General features: G+C 34.5%; 1 protein-coding gene across 3 annotated transcripts in view; it reads right to left on the bottom strand.

Moving 5' to 3' along the window:
- Positions 1–186: 186 nt before the first annotated feature.
- cdh5 (cadherin 5) overlaps positions 187–13,955 on the bottom strand; it is a 33,413-nt gene continuing 19,644 nt past the window's right edge. For all 3 annotated transcript variants that reach the window (XM_088938872.1, XM_088938870.1, XM_088938871.1), the window contains 9 exons: positions 13,756–13,872; positions 11,832–11,999; positions 11,261–11,445; positions 10,067–10,317; positions 9,659–9,792; positions 8,515–8,627; positions 8,112–8,220; positions 5,526–5,771; positions 187–4,208 (listed from right to left, as the gene is read on the bottom strand). In XM_088938872.1, coding sequence (XP_088794998.1) covers positions 3,730–4,208; positions 5,526–5,771; positions 8,112–8,220; positions 8,515–8,627; positions 9,659–9,792; positions 10,067–10,317; positions 11,261–11,445; positions 11,832–11,999; positions 13,756–13,872 — 1,802 coding nt within the window. In that variant the 3' untranslated portion in view covers positions 187–3,729. The remainder of the gene's footprint in view (positions 4,209–5,525; positions 5,772–8,111; positions 8,221–8,514; positions 8,628–9,658; positions 9,793–10,066; positions 10,318–11,260; positions 11,446–11,831; positions 12,000–13,755; positions 13,873–13,955) is intronic.

The raw sequence follows: 13,955 nt of genomic DNA on the forward strand, positions 1-13,955 counted from the left end.
TACCGTAGTTTTACCTAACATAATGTAGTTCTGTGAAGAAAAAAATATTTCAAAGCTAAAACCAAAAGGATTTTAAGAGACAAACTTCCAAAGGTATCTCATTAAGTTCAATATGCTCAAATGATATTGCCATTTTTCTTCCTCTGAAAAAAAAATATTTCTCATGAACAGGATCACAACCAGTCATGCACTTAGTGTGAGGTTTATTGAAAAAAAAGTATATAAAATCCACAGCTGAATTGGGAAAAAGGTTATTTTACATGTTACTAATAGTTTAAAAAATACATGTCATTTGTGATACAAATGAAGGCACAAATTACTAATCCCTTCAGAATTTTTATTACAATATGGCCTAATCCAAACGTTGCTCACATATTTTACACACTCACCAATCTAAGCCTGACACCTTGTGGATTGTAGACAGACCATATTTTCGCATGGATACAAGTACATTTTCTTTACCTTGTTGATACTTCCTACAACAATTGTGACATCTAAAACAAAAGTCACAATGATCTGAATCATTGACCTTCAACACAAGGAATATGTCATGAATTAAAATGTAGGCACACTCTTTATAATGTATTACATTAATGTCTTTCATCATTCATTAATCAGTGCTTAGATGTTATAAAGTTAGTAAAAATCACAGATTGTTATTATATATTCATTTCTGTATTTGAAACATAAAACATTGAAATTAAAACTATGATCCTTCTAATCCATGTTAGAAAACAAACTTAAAACTTGGTACTTCTTCCATTTCACTGAAATTTCAGTTTTACTGTAGGTATATGGGATGATATTTCAAATTATAAAATGTGTGGATGGATAAGCATTTCATTTTTGAATAATCTTTAGTGTTAAATTTGATTCACATCTTTTGTTCATTACTGAGCTGTTGCTGGACACTGTGAGCAAGTCATCTTATGTTATAAAATTCACAATGCCTTCTTGTTTACCATATAATTAAATTAGGATGAATTGTGAAGCAAAAATGAAACTAAAATTACACAATTTAAAATGTGGCATTTAGTATTTATCTGTAAAATATATAACAGCCTGTGTATGATTAGTACTATCGTTATGGCTCATTATATACTGTATCTATGTTTATGAATTTGACTTATGAAATGCATATACAGTATACAGTATATATAGACCATTGGCTTTACAAACATTGAACCAAAGGCACATGAATAACTGCCACATGATTTTGTTAGTCACATTTGTAGGGAAACAGTGGACCTCTGTTGCTCTATATGCAAAATATGTCAAATATTTGAACTAAAGGCATTATCGTCCATGTTCTTAATTAGCAGATCAATAATCTGTACAGTATGTATCCATGTAATATAGAAAAGCACAATTCTGTCCATAATAATGTAATAATATTTACAAAATTGTTACACAGGTCCAAAAAAAATGTTCGATCACATTGTTCAAAGAAACCTGAAGTTCGATACAGGATTATACTAAACTGCAGAATCCCCTCTGAACTACCTTGCTACTGTAGAATATTATTCTGTACTGTAGCACACAATTTTATTGGCTCCTACAATAAATGTTTAACTACTGTAGGCACTTCACGGAGGCAAGGTGAGTAATTGCAGACCTAAGGCTTTGAGAGTATCTGATTGAGACTAGTAATGGCACAGAGTAATTCAGGGTTTCCATAAGCAGAGAGGTGGCTCTGTGGCTAAGGATCTGTGCCTGTGGCTGGAAGGTTGCCAGTTCAAATCCTGTGGCTGGCAGAGGAATCCTACTCTGTTGGGCCCCTGAGCAAGGCCCTTAACCCCAACTACTCCAGGGGTGCTGTACAATGGCTGACCCTGCCCTCTGACCCCAAGCTTCTCTCCCTGCCTGTGTGTCTCATGGAGAGCAAGCTGGGGTATGCAAAAAAGACAATTCCTAATGAAAGAAATTGTATATGGCTAATAAAGCAATCTTATCTTATAAAGTTGCCTTGATGAAACCATGATGAAAGCATCATCTTGCCTCAGATGTCATGCATTGTCCCTTATACTGTAACTAACCAGATTCTCAATGCGAGACTGTCATTTTTATCAGCTGTTCATTCATTACTACCCCTGATAAGCTATTTTCTTGAGCCACCACCATTGATCAGCCTCCTCTTTTAAAATTATTCCCTATTGAGGTGTAGGGCTGCCATGAAAATGCATGATAGTTAATTTTATGCGTTAAAACATTTGTTTCTTATTAGCAAATTTTTTCTCAGCCTTCAAAACAGGAAAGTAACAACAATGTGCTGTTAAACTTTTGCGATAACAGCGCAGGAAATATGTTTCCTTTTAAACATATGTGCAGGAAGCAGATCTCAGATTTTTTGTTGTTTTTGATAAAGGTGGTGGGGGTGGGAGGGGGTGGAGAAGACTTGGAGCTTAAATTTAAGCTCTAGATTCATATAAGCTCAACAGGAAAGCGACAAATAAGCTTCCACTAATTGTATCCATACTTTACAGGACTCATTATTCAAGCAGATCATACTACCGTTTAGAAGAAAAATAATAAATTAAAATGATTTTGTCTTAAAACCTTCAAGAATGAGAGTTTAAATTAAAAAATAGCGTAGAGGAGGTCTGATCAAGGAAAGCTTTAAGTGTGTAGGAAATACTGTATGTTCTGTTAAATGCTGGTATTAAAACAGGGGAAAAAATAAAGGTAGATGAGTTAATTAACAGTGTGTTTCTAACTCCAAAAATGGAAGATTAAAGGTTAAACTTATTCAGACAGAATTTTTGATACATATGGGATTATACTGCTCATATGTGGCTTTTGAATATTTCCGGAGTTAATTGTATTACTTTTGTTATGACTACCCTTAGGGACAGTCACTTTGTCTTTCTACATTTTATGTGCCAAAGAAATCTGTCAAACAAAAGTGGGAATTGACTCAAAGTCTTTCAAACTTCTTCTGCCTATGTTTCCGGCAAAGATCCTTTGGTAATTGTGTATTTTTCCTGATTTTTTGACTGTGCATAGCAGCTGCACTTAGTTTCAGACATTATGGTTATCCACAGCCATAACTAAATATAAACATATAAACAAGCCTGATGTACTACTTACTGTTTTCATAAAATAAAATGGAACATGTTATTTCTCTTTCCCCAATTCGCTTTACTATTATAAACGGTAATTGGTAATTTGTATTATCCTGAAAAGAGAATGGCTTTGTACTGTCTGTATGAGCCAAGATTGCCTACTTAGAATAATTCAGAAAAGCTACTGATTTTAACCAGAAAAATTACAGAAATAAAAAAAAATATTATGGAATGTAACCAAAGTAGTGTAATATAGTCATTCTCTAAATATTCTCAACCAGACCAATGATCAGCAAGGTACGCTCTTCAAAAGTTAACCTTAAGTTTCAAATCACTTTAAATCGCTTTTCACTTAAGTACAGTATTTTGTAAAAATAAGCTCCAAAGTATGTTCTAGAAAAATGAATCACAATAAAAAAGCAAGTCAAACCATGTGTAGAAAACAAGCAAAAAGTATAATAAAAAGTTTTAAAAAGTCAACAAATCAATGAATGATTGTATAATTTGAATCTGAAAAAAGAAAAAAAAAAGCACGAGTTGGTACAGTATATGTCAGAAATGGCCCTTCTCAAAAAAACCTCATGATTACAGCTACTTTTTGAGGAAGTGAAAAGGTTTTGCCCTAAATTGAATACACTTAAAAAATTCCAGCATATTGGCATTGGATTTAACATTCAAAGTCATCTTCGGACCCATCTACTCCGTAGAGTTCAGCTAAAGTTTTGAAACGGGGACCCCAGTCATTAAGGAAGTCATAATCCAGGTTGGAGTCTGAGGAAGAGGTTTCCAGAGAGCTGAGACTCCCTGCCAGTGACTCAGGACCCTCATAACCATATATATGAAGGGTATCATAGGGAATCCCATCTTTGTCATGATCTGCTTCATCCTTCTTGACTTCAATCATGATAGCCATATCTGCCTTTCCAGCGGGTTTTTGCACTTTTGCGTACAAGGATGGCTCTGGCCTCACGTTGTTGTGACGGGCCGAATTCAAAACAGAAACATCATAGCCGTTGGTGTCCATTTCCCCACCCCCTTCTTCATCGTAGCTTACCAACTGCTCGTGAATTTCTCCACTGCCTTTGCTCAGGTTGATCAATGTGTCTTTTCTATACCTTTTTCGCAGTACAAACAATAACACAATCACTGAAAAGGAAAAAACAACAAACACAATAGTTACATACAGTTTAAAGAAAATATATCAGTAACATAAATGTATGAGTAGGCATCTGAAGTATCATTACTAGTTTATGAGAGACACTGCAGGTGAAGCATTCATGTGCAGAATGGTAAGAAACAGCACATTGTTTTCTATTCCAGAATATCAGTTTAGCAGACGCAGCCTGGGCTCCGGTACAGCAGCACAGTAATGGGTTAAGTCGTTAAGACATTTGTACCCATTGTTATTTTGAAACAGCCATTTGATAAGGGGAGACACACTTGGTCTAATTGCATAATTAGCACCCAACTAAGTAAAAGTGCAGGCATTTTATTGAAACAATATGAGCAAAGCATCATTGTTCAAGGTACAACAGTAGAGAATCCGTTCCTCACATAGGAGTCGAACACACAAGTTCAGGACTTCTACTGATGAATACCCAATATGGAGTTACCAGGGTAAAACTAATTTCTAAATAACTCAAGGTTCTGCTAATATCATGATAACAGTCATTTTATATTAATCTCTTAATATAAAATGATTATATAAAATATATTTTAATTCTACAGGAACTCTTACAGCTACTGTACTTTTAAACCTAGAATGCAGTGTATGTGATGCATTGAATGAAAAAATATGCATAAAACATTGCAGTAATGAAAAATGTAACATAGCACTCTAAAATTCAATTGTTTCACACATGAGCAACTCTAATTTAGGTTTAAATTGTAGTATACTGTAGCATTAGGTCAGAAATTGAACTGTTTTGGAAGTCTCCAGCACTCTTAATTTTCCACTGCCTAGCTGAAGCATTGCACTTCACTGCTGGTTCACATTTCACCCTAACTCTTTACCACCAGTGTGTCACGTTTCTTCTTCCAGGTTGTTCTTCACTAGGTTCTACTCAAAGTAGAATCACACTTTGTCTTTATTAGTCACTACGCTCTGGACATGCTCATCACATTGATTAGATCTTGTCATCAATCCTTCACACTTCAACCCCATTGAGGCCCCTCAGTAGAGCCTGAACCATATTTTTGCAGGTATTTCTTAATCGTTAAAACCCACCGACTTGTGCTGCCCTTTATTAAAGAAAATTAAAATATAAAAACAATTCCAGTGGTACTGTAAATGTAATACAATTTAAACTCTTTAAGGAGCTGTTTCACTTCTGGAAATGCTGCATCACAAAAAATAATATTATTTGAATATCATTTACTAATACTTTCGAATTGCAGTTCTTTCAGATTCGAGACATGATTAAAATGAGAGAGACATTAAGGATTTAGTTTTGAGAAACTCACCTATGATAGTAATAATGCAGAGGAGAATAGCAATAATGGCGGGGACACTGACTCCTGTCCCTTTGTAATGACTCCTGCAGTAATGATTTTCTCTGTTGACATCGCACTTGCAGACTGTGATTGTCAGGGTGGTCGTGCTGCTTTGTGGAGGGATGCCATTATCTCTGACCACAACAGACAGGATATACTTTTCAGTTTCTTTATCTGTAAAGCCTCCCTGCTTTACAGTAATATTGGCTGTGCCATCTGGTAGAAGAAAACAAAACCAAATGAAATTTAAAAAATTACATTTATTAACACTAAATAACGATTCTAGAAACAGTAATGATGACAAAACAATCAATCCCTCTGTGAGTTTGTAATCGCAGCTTTCCAATTTAAAACCTTTTAGAGTTTTTACAATTTTTGTGCTTTGTTCCCCCCTTATCTCTAGATGTCTCTTGTCATGATTTAGGATATGTGCATTTTTAAAACTTTAATGTTCAGAATTCAGAATTTAAAAATGCATATACTGTAGGACCTACAGTATATGCTTCATGAACAGATGTAGGGCTGGGAAGGATTTGTTGTTGTTTTTTCAAATAAAAATGTGTTCTTTGAAAGCATGGTATGGATTTTTAAATCTTGTAGCAATAGTAGGTGATCAAATTATGACTGTTTCCTAAGGCAGATACAAGTACATTGTCATATTTATGGCTTTCTGGTTACATACATTTAATTTTAATAATCCCCTGATTTAAGGTTGACATGAGCTTACCTCAATAATTCCAAAACAGTTTAAGAATTGGTGTTTCTAATATATGTTGCTTCAAGGTCTCATGTGGTAACATTCATCCTTGGTAGCATTATTATATTTTTGAACACTTTAACATTTAATCACTGTCACCTCTGAACATGGATTTTAGAAAGATGTACATGTAAGTGGGATGAGTGTGTGAACAGTGCTAGAAAAGCTCTAAACAAACAGGAAAAAAACTGTAAGAGGCAGCTTTAGTTTGCCTTGGATATATGTGGACAACTACAAAGTGTAATTAGGGTATGAGGGTCAATTTGTTATGTCTTATTTGTAGCCTGCTGATTAATACTGTAAAGACTGTGGGTTTTGGTACGGAATGGAGCAGGCATGGGATTGTACAACACATTTATTAACTTGAACCAGGGAAAGGTATACACACAGGGACAGGTTACAGCGCTGCACCTACACTAACACACACACAAGAAGGGAAGAGGCTGTCTTCCAACCTCCGTCCCACTCTATACAGTCCCCTAGTCTGGCCCCCAGGCGCTGTTCTCAGCCCGTCTTGCGTGCACATGGCTAAAGCGCCCTGCGTGGCGCTACAATACACAGAAAGTGTTAATATTTTTATTTGGAAAATAATTACAGAGGCAAGATATTCAGAAGAAAAAGTGCTTTCCAGCCCTGGTCCCAGGGCATCCCTGTCTCTGTTTTTTTCTAGTGGAGTTTTAAATTGTAATTAATTAATTTTCAGCTTTCTATTGAGGCATATTATTAAATTTGTTTTCAGCTCTTAACATGTTGAATGGGATTTGTAATGGCTATCATCCCTGCACCAATTTCTAAGCTTCAAAACGTCCCTCAGATGTAGCTGCTGAAAGATAACCAAGGAAAACAACACTCATTGTGGAAATGTAATGTTTCTTACAATGTCATTCCCAAATGTGTCAGTTGAGACCTGAAGTAGAAAATAAGGAATCCAACTCTTAAGAAGCTGAGGAGGGACTACGTAATTTTCTGTATGCTGACGGTGTTACAGTACATTCAATGTTTTTGAAGTGGGTTATTTGGTTATTGTGTTACTGTATGACACCAAGAACTGAGTGCAGAATCAATAAGCCTGAACAAGCAAGAAGATCAATTATCATTTGGCACCAGCTGTAATGAAATCCCCAAAACCCACTGGCATAGACAAGACCACATGGTATGACTGATTACTGTATTATTGAGCATAACTTTCACCTACATAATGCATCTTAAATTCTAATTGCTTTAAAAGGTTGTGTGCACAATCATTATTTTGGATTTTTTCTTCTTCAGCCTGTAGGTTTGTTTTCCACCTTTTTGTTGACTTTCCAGGAATGGTTAGAGCATGGGTGCCCACCTCTGGTCCTCAAGGGCTGTGATAGAGCTGTTTTTATAGGCATCTTAAAATATTCGGCTTCTTAAGACCAAGGACAGGCTTTAACTTGTTCAATTAAACAAATAATGATCTAGTTAAGGGCTCAGCTTGCCTCATAGAAGTTGCTACAGATGTACCAGTATACACAGTATTAAGCAGTATCTTCTGCTGCAGGTGAAATACATGTGAAATTAATTAAATGATTGCAGCTAATTTGGCATCATTAGCTTCACACACATTCTCTTCTTTACCCCATTATATTAATTCTAAATGGAAGTGCAAATATTGAACCATAATATTAAAGTACTACTAAGATACTGTTTATGGCATGTTTAAGGCTAGAAGATTCTGTTACTGTATGAAAACAGGAATGGTAAGGAATGAGTTAGTGTACTGTTTTGATTTTTAGTTATATTTTAAAAAATACTTCTAAATAAATTTAACTTACCATGATTGTCAGTGAGTGAAAAGTTTGCACTTGGCTCCGCCAAAGAAAAACTGATTTTTGCATCAGGTGTCTGTTCATCTTTGTCCGTTGCTCTGATTCTCTGTATTAGCTTCAATAGGGTTGAATAAATTGTTAAATTTGCAAGTGAATACATCAATCTAAGTAACTGCATACAATATTTTGTGTCTCGTTAACAAATCTTTTTTCTTTCAAAATGAGAAATTGAAGAAATAATGTCTAATGCTTTGTTTCTGTGTTTTTTTTCGCATTAATAAAAAGTAAAACAGCCCATGATGAAACAAATTATAATTTCAGTAGGTCATTACAATTATATCATTTCAAATTCTGAATTGCTGAAGAAAGAGGTATAAAAGGAAGAAAGAAATTAAAACAAATAAAGTACCATGCCAGGTCCATCATTTTCACACACAATGAGATTATGAGGCATATCCAATTCTGGAGGATTGTCATTAACATCAAGAACATTCAATGTCACAGTAACATGGGATTTTAGACCTAGAAAAAAATCAATTATTATTATTTGTAGTAATAGCACAGTATAATCACAGAATGAAAATAAATTTCACATCAATGTCATATAATATTGGTATGCTCTTCAGTTTAATCATTCTTACAGTTAATTTAACAAGCAGCCCTTTCTTCTTGGTTTTGCAAAATTATACAGTATTTTAAGCCTGCCAATATGTGTATGATAGATCATCCCCAGAGAGGAGCATGATCTTTGCTAGCTCTAAAGATACACTGTACCTCTTTCACAAATCCATCTTTTAATCAAGCTGCTGAGCTTAAACCTCACAGGCAAATCTCCCAGAGACATATGCTTTCTATCGCATTAGTCAGTAAAGGGGAATAGCTGTATGAAAACATTTCTTCTGCAAGTGCAAAGATAACACTCATTTATTTTTGCATTTGACTTTTTAACAATGCCCTAAAAATAGCAGGTGTGTTTCTTTTGTTTATAGAAGGAAAGATAGAGAATTATATTTTTCAGGATTTATAGCCTTCTCATATACTTTTTGACATATATTTATCATGGCAATAGTTCTTAAAATAAAAACAATGGACATCCAGCTTTGATGAATTAGGACTTTTTGGTATTGTGCACAAATATGTAAAGCCTGTGAATGAAGAAAATATTAGAGTTCTTGTGAGAAAAATGATCAGCCTGTATTTGACAAATGCTGCAAATAATATAAGGACAGGTATTTGTAAAGATTTTTAAAAAACTAAAATGTAGTTAGGTGAAACATTCCATGAATCCACAGATAATTGTTTCTTTGTGTAAAATCACAATTTCAGAGTAGTCTCCTAAAATAAATAAAATTTCAGAAAAGTTTCCTAAATATGTCTTCTAAATTTCATTAGCTGAAAATTAAGATGGACTTATGCACTATCATAAATTATGCACTATAATAAAAGTATGGAGGTATTTACGCTATAATAAGAGACCTACTGTCTTACAACACAGATCAATGCTATGATGAAACCAAGTCTTGCAAGTATTTCATGTTGAAGAATATTATTACCTTCAGGAAAATATTCAACTGCTGTTACAATAAGCTGATGTAAAGCGTTAAGTTCTCGGTCCAATTCTTTAGCTGTCAACAACTCTCCAGTATCTTCGTTAATTCTTACTGGGAATCCTTTATTTATCTCATACCTATATAAGAAATAGTGTTATTGAATAATTAAAATGTATGTTAAAACCCACAGCATATAATTAAAATTGATTGTTTAATTCTACAGAAAAATATTAAAGCAGAGACTTTCACCTCTTAAACAAGGAAATACTAAAAGCTCCCATCAAGCAACTCTCGATAAAAAATAAATTTTGTCTTCAGTGTTTACAACCCACAACAATAGTGTAATGGATAAATAGATTTCAAAGAAATAAGGAAGAATAGTATAGTAAAAATAAGAAGTGACAACTATACCTAATAGTTTTATTTGCTTTATCAGGATCCCATGCTGAGACTCTTCCAATTATAGTGTTAACTGGGACATTTTCTTTGACATGGAATCTGTAGGTTGCATTTGTAAAAACTGGAGGTTCATCAACATCCAATACGTTGATTGTGACTCGTGCCTTGTCGTTCTTGTGTTGTCTGACTTGAGCAGAAGGAACTGTTTCTTCACTCACCGCAACCTCAAAAGTATAATGCTGTTTATTTTCATAATCCAGAGGCTGAAAAAAGTAAATGCATGCATTAGATGAAACTAAAGACAAAATATGAATTCTTAAATCTACACACATACAGTATGGTTTCTAGTGGAACATTTTCCCAGTTGCATCATTTTTAATAGTACATGTACATTAAGGAAGAACAATGACACCCAAGATGCAGTTGAGGATGGTTATTGAGTATTTAGGTGTTGCTTGGCTGAGGGCCAGCCTCTTGGCCATAGGATAAAGAGGCTACGACCCCCTTGCAGAGTGAGGAGTTAAAGAGGGGCAGCTGCAGAGGAGATGGATTTGGAAGGAAGTGTGAAGTGAGGGATTTGCAGATTATATATCTGGTACAGTATATTTAGCTTTGAGAAAAGAGATTGAGAAAAATTATGGTTAACAGCTGATGGGGCAAAAGACTTGGTTGTCATTAGCCCCCCTAAACATCAGTTAAAAACGTCCCCATAATTGTATGCCCTTGTACAACACCCCATTATCGTGGGGGTACACATATAATTCATTTATGCTTCATTATTTATGATTTTGTTAAACTCATGGACCTGTATGTGCACTTGTATTTGCTGAATAGGCTGTCTATGACATTAGTTCAGCTTCATATTTATACTGTATATCACAAACTTGTCTTAATGTTATTCACTACTGCATACGGTATTGATTGCTGTTGACAATACCACATCAGACAGCAGTCAAAAGTCAAGGATTGTGTTACATTGTTTGTTACATTATATGCTGGTCCAATTTATTGGACAGTATAAAGCAATACATTGGAAATTTATGAAACAAAAACAATAATAAAAATAAAACATTAGAGGCACTTTATTGTTTCTTCTCTGCAACATTGTACATTACCTTGTCTATTCTGAAATTCCTAATGCAATTCATTTTAAAGTATGCCCTTTTGTGCTGTATGTCTATCTATGATCAGAAAGAACAAGTATACCTGCAGGAGAAAGATAGCTCCATCTTTCTGGAGATCTGTCTTAATATCAAATATTTTTCTGCATTCAGAATCTTCAATATTAAAAACTGGATTTTTGTTCTGTGGTTCATCTTTGTCTTCAATTTGCATTTTCCCAACAGTAAACCTAGCGGGTTCATCTTCTTTTATTTCAAACTCATATTGTGCTGTGAAGAAATGTTATAACAGAGTAAAGACACAACTTAGTTTCAGAGGTCCTATGTTGAATACTACAAAATCAAATTGCTTTGGATGCAACATTAGACATAGCCTATTTCTTTGGGATTTATTTTTTTCTTGAAGTGCAGCAGAATTTATGATCATACTGTACATCTTTTAACATGTATTGTACAGAATCTAAATCATGATCCCCTATATTTAAGCATTCATAGTCATAATGTTACTCTGCATTTTTTCAGAGTAATGCTTTCAGTTAGAATAGTTAATATTGTTTGAATTACAGGAGACCATAATCAACAGTTGCATATTACGTAGTTCTAAAACAGATAAGTCTACCATTTTACACCTCAGATGTTACTTTTTTAATGCTTACGGTATTTGAATGTTGCCTTGTTGTCATTTTCATCTTCCAGTGTGATTGCCACAGTGGTGGTGGTGCTACCTCCAGTGCTGAAGTTTGGCATATCCTTTGCTCTCACGGTCAGCTTATAGCTGCTCTTTTTCTCGCGGTCTAAGGAGCTAACTTTTGTTTTAATCGTTCCTGAAAGGAATTTCCAGAACAAATATAAAAATCATTCACTGATACTTTCAGAGAGACGCACTTTGTCCTGTCGTCATTCCCTTCCATTGTGGTTTTTTCTACTTCATTTACTTTGTACACCTGGAAAACGGACGGTATAGGCCACAAAACAAAAGTATAATCCTTTTTGTTACCTAAGTATAATAGGTGTTTTGGTGGAAAAAAAACAAGATATAAACTGCTGATCTAAAATGAAGCAACTCCAAACTGCAAAGACAATAAAATACCATGTGGTTTTAAGATGACTCTTGTGGAACAGTGGCAGACAAGTGGGCGTGAGCAGTGAAAGCTCTGGATATTAGCATGATCAGTGCTCAAAAGATACCAAGAAGAGATTCAGCACTGGAGCATAAGCACCCTTTGCTCCTACTGTCAAGTTCTCAGTGAGCATCCAAAGTAAAATGCTCTTAAATCATTTTGTCAGTGTGCCTGTGAGAGAAAGTTGCATTTTGTTCAACAATAATCAAGTAGACAATAGCTGACTGTGATCAGGATTTGTTAAAGTGTTGATGCTCACTTTTTCGGAGCTCTGTCAGGGGTGCAGTGAGATTAGTTAGCCAGGGCTCTCTTAATTGCATATACCCCTGCAGCCTCCCTAGGATTCATTCTCAAGATTATTATTTTTTTATTTTGGCAATATACTGTGACAATATCCTAACTTTAAAAACCATTTTGTCAAAAGTAATAACTGTCAAAAGTAATAACTTTGAAACCCTTAAAAGTTATTACAAGTATGGCAAAGGGATAAATAGACTCTTGAGAGCAAATCCCAAAGAGCTTGCGATAGGAAGATCAGATTACATTCATTATGTTTTGTAGTTATTCTTTTCACAGCTGTATACTCCACTAGTGCATTGCTAAATCTATCTTTTATATATTTCATTACGTTTAAATCTTTGCTGAAGTCTTTCATCACCCCTGTATCTATAGTATAATCCTCAACAACAAACCATTTACTATGGTAACTTCATTTAAATATCTTTTTCTCAGTATCAGTCCTCATCTCACCTACAAAAAACATATCAACAGACTAGTCAACAAACTGAAAAATTGTATGTTTACTGTAAAAAGCCATGATGGTAAAAATAATATACATTTAAGATAATGTATTATAATGAATAGGACTGGTATTGATTAAGATTGATTTTCTTGACTAACTACTGAAGAAAGACTAACAACAGTCATTAAATTAAATCAAATACAAAATCATCTAGAAGCATTTCCTCAAATTCAGCATCTTCAAGACCTTCCCAGTTCTTTCTTTTGACAGTCTGAGAACACACATAAAAATAATATGCAACATGACCTTCTCCCTTTTCACTTATTTATAACCAGTTACTCATACAGTATATACACTTGACCTTCCTACACAACCAGATCCATCTCACTAGACCAGAACATTGTTTGTAGACAAAGATTCATATAGCCAAAGACTCACTATACACCCAATACACTTACTGCACAATACATACATTTTAAAGGGCTCATAAGAAATACATTTAGTCAAAAACTCATTTATATAGTGACAGACGATAATGTGGACCTCCTTTTTGTCTCTAGTGTCGGTTCATATTTTGTTATTTCCTTTTGAATTTGAATTTGAATTGTTTATTGGACAGATCCCTGTTGTAAATCTTTCATTTTGTGACAGGCTAGAGGGTATTTGTTAAATATTAACATTAATCCCATTTCTCTGTGTAAAGAAATGTGTAAATACCTGTGATTCTATCAATATAGAATGCATCTGTTCCTTCTATGAGCTCATAAACAACTTTGCCATTTTCAGTTGTTGCATCATCTGGATCCAGGGCTTTTACTGTCAACACACTAGTTCCTGCAAAAAAGAAATGGTGAGCAAATGTTTCATTGAGTCTTTCCTGAATTGTGTAATAGTTTAGTTTAGAATGGGGTTTCATT

Source organism: Atractosteus spatula, chromosome 21 (assembly GCF_055471065.1).
Source record: "Atractosteus spatula isolate fAtrSpa1 chromosome 21, fAtrSpa1.hap1, whole genome shotgun sequence".
NCBI classification, from domain to species: domain Eukaryota; kingdom Metazoa; phylum Chordata; class Actinopteri; order Semionotiformes; family Lepisosteidae; genus Atractosteus; species Atractosteus spatula.